Raw genomic sequence first — 22,864 nt, 5'->3', positions numbered from 1 at the left:
TTTAATAACATTATTAAGGGACAAGCAATTAGGGCTTCAAGATTAAATCCTATACAGTCTGATTTTACTTTAGAGTTATTAAACCTACAGGATAGATTGATATGTAGAAATTATAAAATAGATGAAATTAAATTAGGTTTTCAATCTGTTGAAGGTATGAGAATAAACAGAGCTTGCCCCTATTTTTCTGACCAGGGGACTATAGTTTATAATAATGAGATGACCAAGATATCTATCGATACACCTTTGCAGAAAATTTCCCTATTTTATACAAGTGACTTTTGTCAAATTAGGGAAATATTAATTAAACATTGGAATGTCCTTACAGTTAACCCAGATATAAAGAAATTAATAGGTGAAAAGCCACATTTCTTATTGAAAAATAAGAAAAATTTACAAAGACTTTTGTGTTATAATTCCAACTTATTACATGAGAAGAAACCATTTGCTGGGACTATATCTTGTCATAGTTGTAATTATTGTACTAATATTATGGCCTCTAACATGTTTATACATCCAAATACTTCTAAAATGTTTATATCTGATGTCAATGCCACCTGTAATACTGAACATGTTGTATATCTGGCTATGTGCACTTCCTGTCCCTCCTTCTATGTAGATAAAACCGATCGAAGGTTAAGGGACAGGATTTGTGAACACTTATACCAGATTTGTATCCATTCAACAGTTAATGCCCTTTCCAAGCATGTCCTAGAAACGGATGCTACACACACTTTTCATTTTATGGTTGTCCAAGTTAATACACCTACATTTAGAGGAGGAAATATTATAAATTATACAGAGAGAAATGAGATTAACTGGATTATCCGTTTACAAGCACATATTTCACCAGGGCTTAATGATAAGATCCCTTTAAAACCTGTACTCAGAAATAGAAGATTGCACTTTAAATGAAATTGGGTATTGATTAATTTTGCCATATATTTTTATGTTTAAATATAAATATATATATATATATATATATATATATATATATATATATAAGTATTTTTTATATATTTGTAAATGAAATTGTCAGGTTTTGTTACTGTGTCGTAAGATTTTTAATGGTTTTAGTTTGTGTATATTGACATATAGTATTGTAATTGAATGGTACAAAATGATTTGTTATTTAATTATGTCATTTTTAATTCAGCTGTTACTTTTATATATAATGAACCTCCTTTTTCATTCTTTAATGGTTTGACAAAGCTATTTTTAGTGAAAGCGCTCACCTGTTTTATCTGTTTTACCCATTAAAAGTACTTTAATCGAAGGAATCCTGTGGATATTGCATTTTTTTCTTTTTTGAGAGTGGTGTGGATATTGCTTCTTTGCCTGTTGGAGAACTGTTTGGTCTGAAGAGACATTCAGGTTTTCATTTTTTATGGTCTGAAGAAGACATTATGTCGAGTGTTTATTCTTTGGACTTGAACTTTTGGTTTACTTCCACCTTTGATTATTTTCAGCCTTATGCCCGTTCTGAGCATTGGTTATATGTTACAATACTTTGCAGTGTGGTTTTGATGCCTTAGAAGCATCTTGCAGGGCTGCTGTCACTGGGTCTGTTCTGAGAAGGCATGCTTGGCTGAAGGAACAAATCTTGCCAGACCATATCAAAGCAAAATTACTATATGCTCCATTACACCAGGAACATTTGTTTGGCACAAAAGCAGAAGAAGTTCTTAAAAAGATGGAGGAAAAAGCTAAATCTATGCAAACTGTTAAAGATTTCATACAGGTACAGCCTCTTAGATTCAGTAGGCATTGGCCTTCTAAAAACTGGTCCTTTCTAGTCCCTCCCAGGCCTTCTCAGTCCAAACCCAGGGGCAACAGACCACCAAGACTACAGTCTCAGGGTATGCAGAAATCTAAGCAATGGAGTGCTCTCACCTCAAAAACAGGGAGTGGTAAGCCACCCCCTTATGGAAAAAGTTCACAATGACTTGTCTGTCATTCTTCCCAGCCATGCCCAAGCACTTGCACCCCTAGGAGGAAAGCTCGCCCTGCATGCAAAAAACTGGATGTTCATTACCCAGGACCAATAGGTCCTAAACATTGTATGCCAGGGATACAGATTCTACTTCCACTCACTGCCAACCTCAAGCGGGGTGCCAGACCATCTTCCAAACCAGTGGGCAGAGATTCAAAAGCAAGTACTTTCTCTTCTCAGGATCAGGGCTATTCAACCTGTTCCAGTAGAGCAAAGGGGACAGGGTTTCTACTCCAGACTGTTCTTGGTGCCCAGAAAAGAGAGCTCATGGCACCCTATCCTGGATCTGTCCATTCTCAACACCTTCCTGGTGGTCCCAAAATTCAAAATGCTTACACTACAACAGCTGCTTCCTGTGCTAGCCAAGGACTCCTGGCTAGTCACGCTAGACTTAAAAGAAGCTTATCTGCACATCCCCATAAGGGAATCCTGCAGGAAATATCTATGTTTCAGGGCAGGCTGTATGCACGATCAGTTCTCTGCACTTCTCTTTGGCTTATCTATTGCACCCAGGATGTTCACAAAATGCCTGGCTTCAGCCATTGCATACTACAGGCAGAGAAATATTCAAATTTACCCATACGTGGTCGATTGCCTGATTCAGGCGGACAGTCAGGAATTGCTACTTCAGCACCTGGCATTTGTAAAGAGGCTTCTAACGTCTCTGGGGTACACCATCAACAAAAAGAAATCACATCTGGTGCCCTGCCAAAAGATTGTATTCCTGGGAGCAAGCTTGAACACAACTTCCCAGATGGTATTCCTCACTCCAGAAAAGCAGGTTCATTTGACAAATTACTTCAGACTTATGTAATCCTATGTTAGTGGATTCCACAAAGTCATTCTTAGGTTCATAGGTTCATACTAAGCTAACTGCCCTTGCGAGCCATTTTAAGCTTAGCCAATTATCCCTTGTGAGACTCAAACCCTGCACCTTGTGTTTGTAAGGCAAACACCTTAACCATTAGGCCACCCTCCCAACCCCAAATGGCCACCAAAACCCAGCTATCTGCAAGAAAAATACTGCAAGCCCTAGGGTTCATGGCCTCATGCATTCTACTAATTCCATATGCAACACTGCATATGAGGAAACTTCAGTGGTACTTAAAAAGTCTCTGGTGTCAACATTGGCAAGAGTTGGAAACACTGATTCCTATCATTCCTTGTGTAAGGGCAGAGCTCCTTTGGTGGGCAGAGACTTGCAACCACAACAAGGGACTTCCTTTCACTCAACCCCTTACTACCCAAACCCTGCCAACAGATACATCAAACTATGCATGGGGGGCTCACATGGCAGGCAATTGCATTCAAGGCAAATGGAGCCCAGGAAAAATTCACCTGCATATCAATCCAAAAGAAATGTTAGCTGTACAGAATGCTTTGACAGCCTCCAAATACCTTATCCTTCCAGGACAACTCTTGATAAAGACAGACAACACCACAGTTATCTGGTACATAAATAAGCAGGGCGGAATTCATTCCTACCCACTCTACAGGCTAGCCATGGCCCTGTGGAACACAGACTTGAGCAACCAAATGCACCTGCAAGCTCATTTCCTGCCAGGCAAACAAAATTCACTGGCAGACCTAAGCAGAAATCAACTGGACCCACATGAGTGGAAACTGGAACCCAACTCATTCAAACTTCTAATCAACAGGTGGGGGACACTGGAGGTGGACCTCTTTGCCTCCCCCAAAACCATCAATTGAGCAAATTTTGCACCAGAAATCCCCACAGCCAAGCATGGCGAGTGGACGCCCTATCCTTTACATGGGAAGACTTCTCAATTTATGCCTTTCCTCCTCTGCCCCTCCTGTCAAAAGTACTACTCAAAATCAAGCAGGACAGACCAAGGACAATCCTTATTGCACCAGACTGGCCACGCCAGCACTGGTACCTACTCCTATGCAGTCTTATAGCAGTGCCACCCTGGCACCTACACCAGACCCCCTCCCTGCTATCTTAGCAGGAGGGACAGATTTTGCATTCTCAGCTGCGAACACTTAACCTTGCAGCCGAGCTTATTCCCTGAACACACCACCAGCAACCCTTAGCAAACAGGTGCTGGACGTCATCCTTGAGGCCAGAAGGCCTAGAACTAGGAAATCCTATTCAGAAAAGTGGAAAAGATACTGTTCTTGGAGCCAGTCTCTAGGAAAGGATGCAGACGTGCCCTCCTTACCTGAAATCCTAGATTACCTATCAGAAGCTGCTCCACAAAGGCCTATCCTTCTCATCAATTAAAATTCATGCCTCGGCCATCTCAGCTCATTACAATACTGAGCGACCTCTCTTTTCTCACCCTCTGATCACAGTTCCTGAGAGGAGCTAACAATTTAAGACCCACAAGGAGAGCTCCCACTCCTGCCTGGGACCTTAACTTTGTACTAGAGAAGCTCATGCTTCCCCCTTTCGAACCTGCTGCTACAGCAGAGTTAAAGTTTCTCTCTTGGAAAACAGCCTTACTTCTAGCCACCTCTTCAGCAAGAAGAGTGTCTGAGCTACAGGCACTAATGGCTGTGGAATCCTTCATTATTTTTCATGCTGGCAGGGTCTCCTTCAGGACTAACCCATCATTTATGCCCAGGTGGTATCCAGTGTGGCTTTAAACCAATCCATCCATTTACCAACCTTTTTCCCTAATCCTCAGAATAAAGGGGAAAGGTTCCTGCACTCCTTGAACTTGCACAGACAGCTCAGGTTCTACCTTGACAGGACCAAGCCTTTCAGAAAATCTGACCAGCTGCTAGTCAGCTTTGCTACAGGAGCAGAGGACAAGGCCATTTCAAAGCAGACCATTTCCAAATGGATAGCACACTGCATCCATTTCTGCTGCAAACACCATGGTAAACCTACCCCACAGGGGATCAGAACTCATTCCACTAGGGCCTACTCAACTTCTACAGCATTTCTCAGGAGAGTCCCTACCAGGGACATCCTGGAAGCTGCAACCTGGAGTTCTGTACACACCTTCATCAAGCATTACCACTTACCTGTCTTTTCCAAATCCAGAGCTGGATTTGCCACAGCAGTCTTACAAGGCCTGCTAGCCAGCCCTAATACGTCTTGACTGCTTCCACCCTTACTCAGCTTTGGAAATCAACCCAAGTGTGATGACTGCAACAGTGAAACATGAAGAACATAGTACAGTTGTGTACACTTACCATAAATGTAGATCTTTGAGTGTATTCACTGTTGCAGTCCTGGTTACCCTCCCTCCAGCCCCCTGACTTTTCTAGACTTTCTACCTTTCCTCTTTTTGGCCATATCTTATGGCTATGGCATTTACTTTTTACTGGTGGTGTTCCACACCATGTAATTGCTTCCTATTTTGGTGGCTCCTGACATCTGGGGCAAGAAAAACTGATGTAGATGCATCTGCTGCATGTTTTATACCCCTGACGACCTGATGTCATGGAAGAGGTGACAGCATCCGACACATAAATCCCAAGACTGTGGTATTCGGGCCGACTGAGGGCTACCTGTAGGCAGATAACCCAAGTGTGATGATTGCAACAGTGAATACACTTGAACATCTACATTTATGGTAAGTGTACACAACTGTACTTTCCTGATGTCAGTGTTTTGTACACATACAGATGAAGGGGATCTTACATAACATTATATGGATAACTTTCTTGTTCAGCCATCTTAGATAGGGAGTATTCAGACATCCTTGAAGTACACCATGTACAGGCTAACCAGCCTAGGTGTCTGTCTGAATCTGCCCAACTCCAGCTCCAAAGTCTAAGACATTTTCTCTTGGGCCTTGTAAGACACAGGAAAGAGCCAGCTATACCTGCCCAAGGACAGTGCCCATATCTTGAAGCCCTTTTTTATGGACATAAAAATCATACCTGCTGGCCAGAACCTTCCTCATGGAATTGGGTGATATGTCATCCTCTGTTGTAGTGGTCATCTAGCCAGACTGCACATGTGAAATGTTCTATGGTACTTTCTAGAACTTGTGGTAACCCATATGGACCCTTTCATCTGATGTACCCAACAAGTAGATAGTAATTGTGGCATGTCCATGGGTATCCTAAATGGGACACAAATCCTGCCCATGTATATCTCAGATTATGGGTGGGGACACACTCTGCAGAGTTAAAAGTATAAGGGATACAGGGCAAGGCCATGATACACAAACAGAACAGCAAGAAGGAAACAATGGCCCTGATCCTAGATGCAAGAGTGTTCAGGTCAGTGTTGATAGATATGTAAAAGGGCAAAGGGAGACTGACTCACCAGCTGTGTAAGCTGGGAAACATGACATTTGAAATGGCCACCAGTTGTGACTACATTTTCCAGTCTCTTGTATGTTATTATCTTAAAAAATTGTGGTAAACAAATTAAGCAGTACCAGACTCACAGTCATGAAGGGAAGCTGTATCTCAAAGTTTTCTGGTCAATGATGTATAAATAGGGCTTTCCACTGATAATGCTTGGAATTCATCCCAACTGTAAACTAGCTGAGGAAAGTCTCCCCTATCTGATGTAGCAGATTCTTTCTAACTCTGTAATTTGATCAGTAGCTCATGATTCCCTTTTGCCGTCCTTCTGAACTTGACTCTTCATCCACTGGCTACTTTAGTAAGTCCTTGTATGTTGGCAGAGCATCTGTCAAATCTTCACTGGGTTTCCTGATTTGTTAGAAGTCTGCTGAGTAGGTAGTTGGGGCGAGGGGTGAATTGGTGGGCTTATGGACAGGGTGTACTATCCTAGTGTGTAGCTTGTTGTCACTGCATACACCTCCCCAGGACAGATGTAGTAACTTCTGTGAAAAACACACTGGACTGGAAAGCAAGAGAGGATAAAGCCAATCATAATCCACTGAGGAGAACTCTTTCATATATCTTATTTATTAAGACTCTCGCTGTTATTCACTCTGTGTTGCTTTTGTTTAGTGAAGTGAGTAGGTGCAGTGTGCTGCAGTGAGGTAGTGTTATATATAGAGAGTAGGCACAATGTTCTGCCCTAAGACAGTGTTGTATATGGTGAATAAGTGCTTTATGCTGCTGATCTAAGCAATGGAGTATCTCCACTTCTAAAACAGGGAGTGCTAAGCCACCCCTTTATGGAAAGAATTCACAATGACTTCTCAACTCCTCCCCTCACCTCTGCCCAGTTGCTCATGCCCCTAGGAGGAAACTTGCCCACCATGCAAAAAACTGGGCCTCCATCACCAACGATCGCTGGGTCGTCAACATAGTATCCTAGGGGGTACAAATTTTGTTTCCACACGCTGCCAACTCCAAAAGGGTTTTGCAGATCTTCAGCCAAACCAGTGGGCAGAGACACAAAATCAAGTTTAGTCCCTGCTCTCCATAAGGGCAATTCAGCCTGTTCCTACAGAATACATAGGCCAAGGTTTTTATTCCAAACTTTTCCTGGTACCCAGAAAAGAGGGCACCTGGCGCCCAATCTTAGATATATCAATTCTGAACACCTTCCTGGTGGTACCAAAATTCAAAATGCTCACCCTACAGCAGCTTCTCCCTATGCTGTCCAAATATGCCTGGTTAGCCTCCCTAGCCCTAAAAGGAGGCCTATCTGCATATGCCAGTCAGGGACTCCTGCAGGAAATATCTACATTTCAGGGCAGGATCTATGCTTTATCAGTTCTCTGCACTTCCCTTTGGCTTATCCACTGCTCCCAAAGTTTTCACAAAATGCCTGGCTCCAGCCATTGCCTTTTGCAGACAAAGAAATATTCAAATTTACCCCTACTTGGATGACTGCCCGATTCAGGCAGACAGTCAGGAAAAGTTGTTGCAGCACCTGACATTTATAAAGGACCTTCTAACCTCACTGGGGTACATGATCAATGAAAAGAAATCCAAACTTGTCCCCAGTCAAAAAATTGTATTCCTGGGAGCAAGCTTGGACACAGCATCCAAGATAGCATTCCTTACTCCAGAAAAACAAGCCTATCTGACAGGCTACATCTCTCAAATGACCACCAGAACCCAGTTATCCGCAAGGCAAATCCTGCACGCTCTAGGGTTCATGGCCTCCTGCATTCTACTAATTCCATATGCCAGGCTGCATATGAGGAAACGTCAATGGTACTTAAAAAGTCTTTGGTGCCAACATTCTCAGGACCTGGAAACTATCATACCTATGATACCTTGTCTAAGGTAAGAGTTCCTTTGGTGGGCAGCAGCATACATCCACAACAAGGGGCTTCCCTTTACACAATCCCATGCCACCCAGACCCTAACCACAGATGCATCAGACTATGCCTGGGGTGCACATCTGGACGGCAGGTGCATTCAGAGGCACTGGAGCCCAAATCAAATTCATCTGCACATCAACCAGAAAGAGATGCTAGCTCTTCAGCACGCTCTAACAGCTTCAGATCCCTGCTCTCTCCGGGGCCTCTTCTAATCAAAACCAACAACACCACAGTGATGTGGTACATCAACAAGCAGAAGGGAACCCACTCTGCAGGCAAGTTATGACCCTTTGGAACATGACCTCAGCCAAGCATATCCACCTTCAAGCCCAATTCCTGCCAGACAACCAAAACTCTCTGGCAGACAGCTTAAGCAGAAATCTCCTAGACCCACACGAGTGGCAATTAAACCACAATACCTTCAGCCTTGTGACACAGAAATGTGGTACCCCAAAGGTGGACCTATTTGCCTCCCCCTACAACCACCCGCTCAGGGAACCTCACAGCAAGGCCTGGAAAGTGGATGCCCTGTCCTTCCACTAGGAAAACCTCTCAATCTATGCATCCCCCCCTTCCTCTTCTTACCAGAGTACTACTCAAAATAAGGGAAGAGAGACCAAGGGCAATCCTGATTGCTCCAGACTGGCCACGTCAGCACTGGTACCCACTACTGCATAGTCTGTCTCCATTGCCTCCATGACACCTCCCTCAGATTCCAATTCTTGTGACTCAGCAGGAGAGGGATTTCTTGTATCCACAATTGCACACCCTGAACCTGTCAGCCTGGCTTATTCCTTGACTTCTCCTCCAGTGGCCAGCCTAAGTAAGCATTTCCTGGATGTTATACATGAAGCCAGATGACCCAGTACTAGAAATTGCTATGCTAACAAGTGGAAAAGATATTGTTCCTGGATCCAGACTAATGAGCTGACCCAGCACAGCCATCCTTACCTCTCATCCTGGATTACCTAGAAGACCTACTCCACAGGGGCATTTCCTTCTCTTCCATTAAAATCCATATCTCTGCACATTACAGCACTGAGCCACCTCTCTTCTCACACCCGCTCATCAAGCAGTTCCTGAGAGGGGCTAACAACTTAAGGCCACCAAGAAGAGTCCCTACCCCTGCTTGGGACCTTAACTTTGTGTTGGAAAAGCTCCCCCCCCCCCTTGAGCCTGCAGCTTCAGTAGAGTTAAAATTTCTTTCTTGGAAAACAGCCTTGCTTTTGGCCATCACTTCAGCTAGAAGTGTCTCTGAGCTACAAGCACTCATGGCTGTGGAACCCTTCATCATTTTCCATGCTGACAGAGTCTCCCTCAGGACTAACTCAACTTTCATGCCCAAAGTGATGTGCAGTGTGGCTCTCAACCAAATCTATTAATTTGTCCACCTTTTTCTGTAAACCTCAAAATAAGGGGGAAAGGCTCCTGCACTCTGTAGATGTGCACAGACAGCTCAGATTCTACCTGGATAGGACTAAGCCCTTTAGTAAATCTGACCAGTTACTAGTTAGCTTTGCACCAGGGGCAGAGGGCAAGGCCATATCAAAAGAAACCATCTCCAAATGGATAGCACACTGTCTCCATTTCTGTTACGAACACCATGGAAAACCACTCCCACAGGGGGTCAGAACACATTCCACTAAAGCAACTTCAACCTCTACAGCCTTTCTCAGAGGAGTCCCCATCAGGGACATTCTGGAAGCTGCAACATGGAGTTCTGTTCATACCTTCACCAAGCATTACCACCTGCCTATCTTTTCCAAATCCAGGGGAGGTTTTGCTACAGCAGTCCTGCAGGGCATACTAGCCAGCCCCAACTCTTCTTGACTGCCTCCACCCATTCTTCAGCTTTGGGAATCAACCCAAGTGTGATGACTGCAACAGTGGAACACGAAGAACATAGTACAGTTGTGTACACTTACCTTAAATGTAGATGTTCGAGTGTATTCACTGTTGCAGTCCTAGTTTCCCACCCTCCAGCCCCCTTGTCTCCCTCTCTCTCTCTTCCTCACTCCTTACAGGGCTATTGGTATTTATTTTTTACTGGTGGTGTTATTCCACCATAGCTTAGCTCCCTATTTGGGGGCTCCTGACATTTGGGGCAGAAAAACTGATGTAATGGCGTCGGCTGCCTGTTTTTATACCACTGACAACCTGACGTCAGTTCTGAAGTGACAGCAGCCAATGCAGAAATACTAAGCCTCTGGTATTCGGGCCAACTGAGGGCTACCCCTGGTAGGATAACCCAAGTGCAATAACTACAACAATAAATAAACTCGAACATCTACATTTATGGTAAGTGTACACAACTGTACTTTTTGTTGACAGTCATCCTGTTTTATTAACACTTAGTGTCATGTATTTTAACACTGAGTGTCATGTATTAAGTTAGGACATGCACAGTAGCCATTACATTGTGTTGGCTGTTATCAAGAGTCACGCCCATTGATCATATCAAGATCATATCATTGAAAATAAAGGAAAAGTTGATTTTTTAAATATTTTTCCCTTTCCCCAACTTTGTGCAACCTTTGATGTAGTTCTTAGAGCATTTGTGAAGTTGATGAACAGTCCCTGCACTGGGGATATAGTGGGTGGAAACAATGTGCATTACGTTTGTGCAATGTTTCTGTAGGCATTTTGTTGTGGTGTGACATTTTTCACTGTGTACATTTCATTTACGACACACTGAGTCTTGTGAGGCTTGATGTACTGTTAATGAATCCCAAAGTAATATGTGTTGCTTGGGACAGTGTTACATACAGTGTATAATGTCTGTGTTGCAGTGTAATAGTGTTTTGTGCATGAATAGGTACTGTAGACTGCAGGTGGCAGTGTTAAGTACAGTGAGTAGATAGTATTTACTGTGACACAGTAGTGTGGCAGTGTTACATAAAATAGGTAAATAGTTTGTAGCGGAGTTGGGTAGTGTTACAATAAGTAAATGGTATGTAGTTCAATTAATATTGTTGTATACAGTGAGTAGATAGTACATTCCACAGTGGGAAAGTATCACATTGAGCAGACTGTAGGTAGTGTAGTGGGGTAGTGTTACATAGTAATAGAGTAGTATGTAGTCCAGTGGGGGACCGTTAATTACAGTGAGTGTATAGTATGTAGTACAGTGGGGTAGTGTTAGACAGAGTAGATACATAGCACAGTGGGGTAGTGTTGCATTCAAAGAATGGTTGGTATGTAGTACAGTGGGATAGTGTTTTATATATATATATATATGCTGAGTACATGCTATATACTGCAGTAGGATAGTGTTATGTACAATGAATAGGGGCCATATGTTGCAGTACAACAGGGTTGCATACATTTATTAGGTACTGGTTATTGCAGTTAGCCAATGTGTTTCATACTTTATGTAGGAGCAGTAGGACAGTGTTACATGCAGTGAGTAGGTACTGTGTGCTGCAGTGAAAGAATTGTTGCAGAAAACAGGGAGCTGCTTTGTACATTTATAATACACTATGCACCCTTTCCCCACCTGATCACTGCTAATTTTCAGCTTATTCCCTTAGTTCCCCTTATTCTGTCTGCCTTGACTTTCTTCATAGCTTATTTCAGGTGGTGTCATTGATATCCCTTTGCCAATTAGTAGACTTCCTGACTTCTTATAAGGAGATAACAAAGTTCTAGGTCAAATAGCAAACACAGAGAAAGGCAGATGTTCACTACAAGCCATTGGTCAGTCAAAATCCCTTGCAGGGAGGAGCATCTTGCAGTGACATTAGCATGTACTAGGTGACCATTTGCAAGTCGTGCTGGCTGTCTGTTGCTCCCCCTTCTGTAACATTTTGCAGCCTTTAGGTTTATTTATTTATTTATTTACTTGTTTGTTTGTGAGCATTAAAGAACAATGATCCACATGGAACTTTTTCATACTCCACTGGGAACAATATGTTTGTTTGTATTTGTTAAAGAGCACTGACCCACCTTTACCTATGTTAGATTCAACCTGGGAGCACTATTAAGTGACTTGCTAAGAAACACACAGCAGGTAATTCAATCTGAGGGAACCAAAGTTTGGACTACAGAAATCATCTGTTTATCATCTCCTAGCTTTAATCTGCTGTGCTAATTGCTAGTTCCTTGTTTTCCAGCAAAGGTAATGCTGTCTCATATACTGCAATACAGTGGCTGTCCACCAACTGACCCTTTGGGTGCATCAGGTCCATCCCTGAAGCTGAAACATCTGCAGCTTGTGTAGGCATCTTGCTTCTGCACAAGGGGCAGGCCTCAAAATAGTACTGTATGTGTGTTGCAGTGAAAGTAATGTTACCTACAGTGAATAGATGACGTGTTGCAGTGGGGCATGCTTGCTTGCATACTGTGAGCAGGTGATGTGTATGGCAGTGGGAGAGGGTTGCACAGAATGAGAGGTACTTTGTTTTACAATGGAGCCATATTACTCAGAAGATAATAATAGTTCATGCTACACTTGGGCAGTGAGGACTCTAGTATTGTTCTAGAACTGTGTTGTATAGAAAGGGACGATGATGTGTGCTACATTGGGGAATGATTGTTGCATACAATGATAAGGTAGTTTGTTCTGCACTGGTGTATCAGTAATGCAAATAAATAGTTCAGGTAGTAGTAGTAGTATGGTCTAGTTTGTTTGTTATCATGTCCTTTACCAAAAAGTCTTTAGTCATTTGTGGTAGTTGCAAATAAAAGCCCTTTTCCTCATACATTCTTTAGGAATGTTTTCTGTTTTATCGTCTGCCCCCTAAAGTGGCAGCCCGTGCTGAGTGAACTCCCAGCAGTCTGTACACGTATTGATGTTCATCGTTTTACCCTGCTGCAGTCATCACACTTGGGTTATCCTGTTGTCAGGCGGCCCTGCAGTCGGCCTGAATTCCAAAGTCTTGGTCCGGCGTCGGTTGCTGTTGCTTCTTCCCTGACATCAGTGCGCCCGGGGTATATAATAGGCATCCGACGCCATTTTCTTCAGTCTTTCTTGCCACGTGGTGCCTGAAGCAGAAGCAGTTCGCAAGTGCCTGTCGGCCGACACTTGAGATTTTCGAATGGAATTTCAGTCCGAAGTCTTCAAAAGCTAAGTACCCCATTGGGGAACCTTTTCTTGCCTCAGTCCGATGTCAGAAAAAGTTAATAATTGTATTTCTTGTGGGAAGCAAATACCTCATAAGGACTTTCATTCTTATTGTATACCTTGTCTAGGCCCAGATCACGACGTCACTGGTTGTTGGTTTTGTGCTAGGTTCAATAAGCGAACTATAAAGCGACGCTTTGATTTCGCACGACACTACTTCCGTAGAAAATTTAATTACACTATACCGTCGGAGCAGCCGACTAATGGCGTGCATAAAAACCGCAAAGATAAGGACAGGCTGCCTAGATCCAAGCCAGACTCCGAGGCCTCGGCTGGTCCGGTCGCCGGTTCTCCGCTTTTCAGTGAGGCGCCTACGCAGCCCCTGACGACCGCAGAATTGGAACCCCAGACCGCTTCGGATTCTCAAACTGAGAGTACTAGGCCGACGCAGGCCTACTCTTCAGGCCCTATCGACAACATTGCTGAAGGAGAAGCCATGAAAACACCTTCGGTTTCAGAAGGGGTCTTCAGGCCGACTACTCTCACCATTAAATCTTATGCTAAGCTAAAGACTCCACTAAAACCTAAAAAGACTGTACTTCAGTCTCCAGTTCAAGGCCCCATGCCTAAGAAACATATGCTTAAGATGGCTGAAGATTTGATTACTCTGATCAGGGGTTCCCAACCCCCCTCCCCCAGACAAAAGGCCTAGACATGAGGAGGATTATGCCTCCTCTGACCATGTTTCTATTTCCTCAGACTCCTCTGAGGGAGCAGGATTACTCCTTTCCTCCTTATGAAGATTCTGATGCTGAATATTCCATTCCCTCAGCTTCTCCCCCTGAAGACTATTCCTTTGGGGAAACCTTGCATACCATGAGGGAACATTTCCACTGGGAAAGTCAGGACTACTCCGACTCAAAGAAAAGGCTCTGAGAGTTTCTTTTACTTCCCCAGCACAGACCACTTGCTATCCCTCCAGTTTTAGACATTGTGGATGATGTTTACTTAGAATCTAGTTTAAATCCAGATTCTCTTCCTCCTGCTCCAGCCAAACCAGACAGATATTATAGAGTGCCTGACTCACACAAATTCCTTTACAAAAGCCCTGTTGCTGACCCAGAGACAATCTCCCAGGGTCCCAAAGGGGCTAAGGCTTCTATGGCTAAAAATCCTGTACCTTCTGAAAGGGACTCCAGAGCACTAGATAGGTGGGGGAAGAAGGTTTACACCTCAGCTACTCTAGCTATGAGAGCACTAAATTTTCAATTTCACATGCTGAAATACCAGCAATTCCTAATGTCTCAAATAAAACAAAAGATGAGCACGCACCCTCAACAGTCTGAATTCAAGGAAATGCAGGATCTGTTGCATGCAGCTGAACAGGTGGGCAAACATACTTTACAATGTGGATTTGATTCCTTGGAAGCTTCCTGTAGAGCAGCTGTCACTGGGTCTGTTATAGGTAGGCATGCTTGGTTAAAGAAACAAACTCTGCCTGATCTTGTTAAAGCAAAGTTACTAGATGCACCCTTAAAGCAGGATGACTTATTTGGGATTAAAACAGAAGAGGTTTTAAAGAAAATGGAGGATAAGGCAAAATCTATGCAGACGGTCAAAGATTTCTTACAGGTACAACCCCCATGCTTCAGCAGAAATTGGCCAACAAAAAATTGGTCCTTTCCAGCTTCTGACAGACCACAGAGGGGTAAATACAGATGCCCAAGGGGCAGAGGTCAAGCACAAATACCTTACAAACCTCACCAATGGGGCACTGCAACACAGAAGGGAGGAGAAGACAGGTCCCAAACTACTAGAAGACAAATACAATGACTTAAACCTCAAACTGCCAAGCAAAGTTCTCTTGGCAGCTCCCTTGGGAGGAAAATTAGCACGTTTTGCAGACAACTGGCACATCATCACAAAGGACAAATGGGTCGTAGACATTATCTCACAAGGATACAGATTCCATTTCCACACCATGCCCAAGGATAAAAGGAATGCCAAACCTGCCACAAAATCAATGGGCAGAGGCACAAAAACAAATTACAGCTCTCATGGACATATGAGGGCCATTCAACTGGTACCTACAAAGGAGCAAGACCAAGGATTTCACTCAAGGCTCTTTCTAGTCCCCAGAAAGGACAATGCTTGGAGACCCATTCTGGACCTTTCAATTCTAAACACCTTCTTGCAAGTACCCAAATTCAAGATGCTAACACTACAGCAGCTTCTTCCCATGTTGGGCAAGAAAGCTTGGCTAGTAATGTTGGACCTCAAGGAGGCATACCTGCATGTCCCTCTCAGACAAAATTGCAGAAGATACCTCCATTTCATTGCAGGTTCAACCCATTACCAATTCTCTGCACTGCCCTTTGGCTTATCTACTGTGCCCAGGGTCTTCACAAAATGCCTGGCACCAGTAATTGCATACTGCAGACAAAGAGGAATTCAAATATACCCATACCTGGACGACTGCCTCATCCAAGCAGAAAGCAAGGACATTCTCTTACAACATCTGGCTTTTGTAAAACACCTTCTAAGTTGCCTAGGGTACACAGTAAATGAAAAGAAATCAAAACTAGTGCCCTCAAAAAATATGACATTCCTGGGTGCCAGCTTGAATACAATGGCCCAGATGGCTTATCTGATGTCAGACAAACAACTACAGCTAACTCGATACTTCAAAATAATGGCAACAAAGACCCAACTCCCTGCAAGAAAAATTCTGCAGGCCTTGGGCTTCATGGCATCTTGCATACTACTTATACCATTTGCAAAACTGCATATGAGGAGATTACAATGGTACCTGAAAAGCGTATGGACTCAACACAGCCACAGCTTGGAAACAGTGATACCTCTCATTCCCTGCCTTCAATAGGAGTTTCTATGGTGGTCACAGGCATGTCACCTCAACAAGGGTCAGCCTTTCACCTTACCCCCAGCCAGGCAATCTATGACAACAGATGCATCGGACTATGCCTTGGGGGCACACATGGCAGGATGGTGCGTTCAAGGCATTGGACTGCAGATCAAAGAAATCTGCACATCAATCAAAAAGAAATGCTAGCTGTACAGAATGCTCTGACAGCCTTCAAGGACCTTTTACATCCAGGATAGCTGATAATAAGGACAGACAACACCACAGTAATGTGGTACATAAACAAGCAAGGGGGTACACACTCCTACCCTCTATGCAGGCAAGCAATGACCTTGTGGAACCACAGCACTGGCTTACCAAGTTCAATTACAAGCTCAATTCCTGCCAGGAAAAAAGAACACATTGGCAGATGACCTAAGCAGGAACATCATGGATCCCCACGAGTGGAAACTGCATCCACAAGTATTTGCAATGATAACTCAAAAATGGGGGCGCCCAGACATAGACCTGTTTGCCAACCCCCAAAACTATCAGCTATCAAAATTTTGCACAAGGACATTTCACCATCAAGCTTGAAAAGTGGGCGCACTCTCATTCAGTTGGAAAATGCTGACAGTATATGCCTTTCCTCCATTACCCCTTCTCACAAAGGTGCTGCTGAAAGTGAGGCTGGAGAGACCACGAATGATACTCATTGCTCTGGACTGGCCATGCCAACACTGGTACCCACTACTAAGGAACATGGCCCACGGCCCACCATGGATTTTACCACAAATTCCCCATCTGCTCACACAGCAAGACAGTCAGATTCTACACAGCCAGCTCAAAACCTTAAATTTGGCTGCATGGCAAATCACCTAAGCAACCAGCCAGCTCATCTTTCACAAGCTGTTATGGATGTCATTCTGGAGGCCAGGAGGCCCAGCACCAGGAAAGCCTACTCAGACAAATGGAAAAGATTTTGCGCCTGGAACCAAGCTAAAGGCCCAAATACCCTGAACCGGGCGTACCTCAGATTCTACAATATTTAACTGAGCTGTTACACAAAGGACTTTCCTTTTCATCTATTAAAATCCACGCCTCAGCTATTTCAGCTCACTACAACACAGATCCTCCCTTATTTTCACATCCACTTCTAAGGCAATACCTCAGAGGGAGCCAAAAACATTAGGCCTCCCAGGAGAGCACCAACACCAACTTGGGACCTCAACTTTGTTCTGGAAAAACTTACGCTGCCAGCTTTCTCAGCTGATTTAAAGGTTATATCATGGAAGACTGCCCTGCTGCTAGCAATTACTTCAGCCAGAAGAGTCTCGGAGCTTCAGGCACGAATGGCAGTAGAGCCTTTCCTCATTTTTCATCAAGACAGAGTTTCTCTATGAACCATCCCCTCCTGTATGCCAAAGATGGTATCCAGTGCGGCTCTAAATCAAACCATCCATTTACCCACCTTCTTCCCAAATCCACAGAACAAAGGAGAAAGACTCCTGCACTCCTTGAACATTCACAGGCAACTACGTTACTACTTGGATAAAACTAAGATTTTCAGAAAATCTGACCATCTATTTGTATCCTATGCTACAGCATCACAAGGAAAGGCTATCTCAAAACAGACCATTTCCAAATGGACAGGACATTGCATACATTTTTGCTACACCCATCATGGAAAACCAGTTCCTGCTAGCATAAGGCCCCACTCCACCAGGGCAGCAGCTACATCTACAGCCTTCCCCAGGGGGGTGCCAACCAAGGATATTCTGGAAGTTCAGTACACACCTTCACCAAACACTATCACTTACCACTTTACTCTAAGACTAGAGCTGGCTTCGCCACTGCAGTTTTGCAGGGCCTCCTAGCCTCCTCTATCCCTGTTGACTCCACCTCCCATCCTTAGCTTTGGGATTCAACCCAAGTGTGATGACTGCAGCAGGGTAACACGATGAACATAGTACAGTTTTGTACCTACCATAAATGTAGATGTTCGGGTGTATACCCTGCTGCAGTCCAGGTTACCCTCCCTCCTTCCCCTCTGACCTTTCAATACCTTAAAATCTGATACAACCTTTGTAGTGTATTTGCTTATAGCTGCAGGGATGTTTTGTTTGTGCTAATCATTTATTATTGGGACTATCTACTAACCACCTTTTAGGGGGGTACCTGATATCTGGGGCAAGAAAAACTGAAGAAAATGGCGTTGGATGCCTCTTATATACCCCTGGCACACTGATGTCAGGGAAGAAGCGACAGCAACGGACACCGGACTAAGACTTTGGAATTCAGGCCGACTGCGGGACCGCCTGACGACAGGATAACCCAAGTGTGATGACTGTAGCAGGGTATACACTCGAACATCTACATTTATGGTAGGTACAAAACTGTACTTTTCACCTGATCAACGTTTTATGTAAACATTCACATCCATTTTGTACTTATTAATATAGTGTTTTAAGAGTGTTTCATCAAGTTAAGCATAACATGCTGGGCTAGCTTACCTGCCCAGTTATCAGGTAATTGAATCAGTCATCTGCCTTCCCCAGAGGAAGTTTTATAATGAAGTCACCAGCCACCATACTGCAGTAAATAACAGAGCTGTGTTCTGGTAAAGTACAAATTTCATTTATAATTTTCAGTAATTGTTGTGCATTCATAACTTTTGAAAATGCAAGGCCATTTTTAGAGATTTTGAAGGTGCCATTTTGCATTTATTTTATGTGTTTAACAGAATCTGTCACTGCCCAGATATTCTTTTGACGTTGCTGCATTTTTATAACTGAAAGAGTAACTTATGTTTTGTTTCCCTTTTCACTTTGGTTTCTTTAAAGCTTCGTGATTGTCTGGATGAAGATGCTTATCAACTTTTTAACAAGAAGCTAACAGACTGGACACTTATGAAGGACCCAAAGTTTAAGTGGTGTACTCATGTAAGTGAGATTGTACTTGTTCTGCCCCATGTCCCTCTTGAAAGGGATACTGTTGTCTTTATTTGGGTCTAATTTAATTCTGGTGTTAATTTATTGATTTAATGAATTTACTGGAAAATGAACCTCAGAGTGTCTGCCTTGAACACATTTTATAAAACTTGTAGATCATATGAATTAAAGATGCTTATTTTTGTTCCTGCACTGTCTTTAGCATTTCTTTGTGTTAATTTTGCGTGGTTTACTTCCATTTGCCCTTTCCCACTGCCTCATATTTTATACACTATTTCTTCATCCTTCCCATTCCTATTGTCTTGTTTCATTCTATAGTGATCCAGTCCCCCGGATTTAATCTATCACAGCCGGGGGACACTGCTGATCAGATGAAGAGGAGTCCATTAGCTGTGGGTCTCCTTTTGAAGAGTTGTCTTTTGGAGGAACAGTAGCCAGAATGATGGAATACTTTGTAGGATTCTTCTCAGGTATCTAATATCCAGAAGGACCTTAAACATATTTTTGTGTCCATTTTCTCTGAGTTCCAGAGGAACTATCCTACTATGTTTACTTTTGTTTGCAGGCCGTTTCATCAGGCCACTAAAGGCAGGAAGGGTGGTAGGCGGGCTACTCCTGCTTTTCTTTGAAATTTTGCCCCCACTTATCCTTGGCCAATTCCCTTGTCTCTTCAGCTGTCCCTGTGTCTTCCAGTCTAGCAACTTATCACTTCAGATTCTTGAGTTCTGTCCATCGTCCTTCAGAGTTACTTCATGGTGTGGAAGTCTCTCTCTTTCTCCCTTTTTGAGGATTCCTCAACCCTCTCTTGAGCAGCTTCCTCATTTCTCAGAGGTTCTTGGGTCCCAGAACTACTCAGCCTGTCCCTCCTTCCCAAGTGGGAAAGGGATTTTATGCCAGAATGTTCCTGGCTCTTCAAAAGGAGGGCGCTTGGAGACCTATACTGGATCTCTCCTTGCTCATCAACTTTCTCAAGGATCCTTCTTTTCAGATTCTTTCTCTTCAAACCCTGCTTCCTCTGTTAATGCCCCAGGCTTTTCTGGTGTCCTTGGATGTGAAGGATGCTTACTTCATATTCCTATTCACCCTCTTTTCAGGAAGTTTTTACTTTTCTCTGTTTCATCCTCTCATTTTCAGTTCTCTTCATTGCCCTTTATCCTCTCTCCTGCCCCAAGGATATTCACAAAATGCCTGTCTCCTGTGATTGCCCTTTGCAGGCTCCAAGGCAGTTGGATTTTCCTTGTTTAGACGGCCTGTTGATTCATATACCTTCTCCCAAGGATACAGGCTTTGGAGTTCACCATATCTTTCCTTCAAAGTCTAGAGTTCACAATCAACTTCCAAATGTCTGTCCTGACTCCCTTTTAGGATCATGTGTGTCTGGTCTGCAGGATTCAGACAGTGCCGATGTTGACCTCTCTTCCACATGCAAAGGTTTTGTCTTTGACAGCTCTCTTTCAGTCTCTTTTTCCTCTGCCTGGGATTCCATCAACAGAGTTTCTTCACGCTCTAGGATTCATGGTCCCTTCTATTCCATTGCTCTTTCTTGCCAGACTGCACATGCAGAAGCTTCAGTGGTACCTTAAGTCATTTTGGCTTCAGCATTGCCACCCTCTGGATTTCAGACTGCTTCTCCTTCCATGTCTCAAGTGGGAGTTTGAGTGGTAGATTTTTCAAATTGCCCTCAACCAAGGCCTGCCCTTTCAGCCATGGGTTCTTTCTCATGAGAACTGTTCACTGATGCCTCAGATGTGGGGTGGGGCTTCCTGTGGTCACCTGAAAGTTCAAAGTCTCTTGTCCCTTCATCAAAAGTCAGACCATATCAACATCTAAGAAATAAGAGCCCTAATTCTAGCCCTTCAGGCTTTTCACCCCATGTTCTTTCCAGCTCCCATGAAGGTTTACACAGACAACACCACAATGATGTGGTGGCCTGGGATCTGGCTATCAGTTGTCGGCTAACATTTCAGGCAGTATACATTCCTTCATAGCACAGTCTAGTTGCAGAATCCTTGAGCAGGTCCAAAACACAGGCTCACGAATGGATGCTACACAGAGATGTGTTTCTGGGCATAGAGCTACCTGCGGAATACCCCACAGATAGACTTTTTCCTTCTCTTCTGAACAGACATCTCTCCCTGTCTTCTATTCCAGAGTGCCATGCAATCTGCGGTGGAAGATGGATGCCTTTTCTTCTCCTTGGAAGGGGATGTTTCACTCTGCCTTCCCTCCCCTTCCTCTACTTCAAGGGTCCTGCAGAAGATTCAGCTGGATTCCCCAGAAACCTTGCTAGTGACTCCCTTTTGGTCAAGACAACACTGGTTCTCCCCTTAATGCATCTGGCTAGGGGCAGTCACCACAAGTTACCTCACCAGTTGGACCTCCTCACACAGGACAAAGGGTCACTCACCCAGTATCAGTTGTCTACTCTTCGACTGACACTGTGGATGATAGAGTTTTGATCCCTTTTAGGATGTGCTCGGGGTTTTACAGGAGGTGAGAAAACCTACAACCAGAAAATCCTATATGTCCAAATGGAAAATATTTTCTGTCTATTGCCATGGTCATAGCCAGGACCATTTTTCAGTGTGGGTCCCTCTGGTTCTTTCCTATGTGTGTGAGTTGCTTTATTCTAGCTTGTCCTGTTCTTCTGTAAAGGCCCATTTGTCAGTTATTTGTGCCTGCCTGGCCTTGACTTCTTCTTTGATTTCCTGTTTTGAAGTCAAACAGTTCCTTAAAGGTGTCCTGCATCTTAGCGCCCCCCCCCCCAAAAAAAAATGCCTATTCCATCTCCTTGGGACCTTAATTTTGTTTTGTAAAAATTGACCCAGGCTCCTTTTGAGCCAACAGTTTTAGCTTCTCTGCAATATTGTACATGGAAGACTGTTTTTTTGCTGGCTCTCACTTCTGCTGTGAGAGTTCTAAGCTTTGGACCCTTATGGCCATTCCTCCTTTTTTGTTTTTTCATAGGGATGGGTTGCTCCTTCATACTAATCCTTCTTTTATCCTCAAGGTTGTTAATGAGTTGTCCTTGAATCAAGCAGTACAACTTCCTTACTTTTATCCCTCTCCCTAGTCTGCTAGTGAGAGGGCCCTGCATATAATTGGATTTGCACAGACAGTTCAGTTATTATTTGGATAAAACTAAGGTCATTCGTAGGTCTGACCAGCGTTTTGTTTCTTTTCATCACAGGACATTAGGTTTGACAGTTTCTAAACAAACCATCTCCTCCTGGATATCTAAGGCCCATTTCCTTTTGTTATTCTTTTCATGGCAAGTATCTGTCTACTTCAGTTAGAGCTTATTCCACAATGGCTGTTGCCTCTTCTCATACTTTCTTTAAGGGTATGGATGCCACTTCCATCCTCGAAGCTACTACTTGGTCCTCAGTGCATACCTCTACTAAGCATTGTAAATTATATATGATTTCTAGGGCCAGAGCAGGTTTTGCTAGGGCCAGCCTGTATGGGTTTGTTAAGGGCTCTTCCCAGCCTTCCACCTCCCCCTCTTTTCCTGAGCCTTTTTTACTGTTCGTAATGTAAAGAATAGTACAACAGTGGTACAGAAAGACATTGTACAGTTGTGTAAAATCTTACCTTAACAGTAGATGTCCTTCTCTTCACTTTTGCATTATTCAGTCCCTCCCTCCATCCCCCTTGTTTCTTTTGGGCTTTGATTTAGTTAGCCTTCTAGCTGATGTTCCCGCCCCCTTTTCCATCTGCAATTTCTCCTTCTGGATGTGCATGGCCTCCTTTGTCCTATGGAGATTGTTGTCTTCTGGGGTAATTCAGTTCTGAATAACTAAATTCGTATGTAACCTT

General features: G+C 43.6%; 1 protein-coding gene across 2 annotated transcripts in view; it reads left to right on the top strand.

Moving 5' to 3' along the window:
* RNF31 (ring finger protein 31) overlaps positions 1–22,864 on the top strand; it is a 1,258,066-nt gene that overhangs the window by 693,681 nt on the left and 541,521 nt on the right. For both annotated transcript variants that reach the window (XM_044058825.1, XM_044058826.1), the window contains exon 14: positions 18,938–19,036. In XM_044058825.1, the coding sequence (XP_043914760.1) occupies positions 18,938–19,036 (99 nt within the window). The remainder of the gene's footprint in view (positions 1–18,937; positions 19,037–22,864) is intronic.

This window comes from Protopterus annectens, chromosome 16.part0 (assembly GCF_019279795.1).
Source record: "Protopterus annectens isolate FY-2018-M chromosome 16.part0, PAN1.0, whole genome shotgun sequence".
Lineage (NCBI taxonomy): Eukaryota > Metazoa > Chordata > Ceratodontiformes > Protopteridae > Protopterus > Protopterus annectens.
The sequence above is the reverse complement of the archived record's forward strand: the minus strand, read 5'-3'. Positions and strand labels throughout refer to the sequence as shown.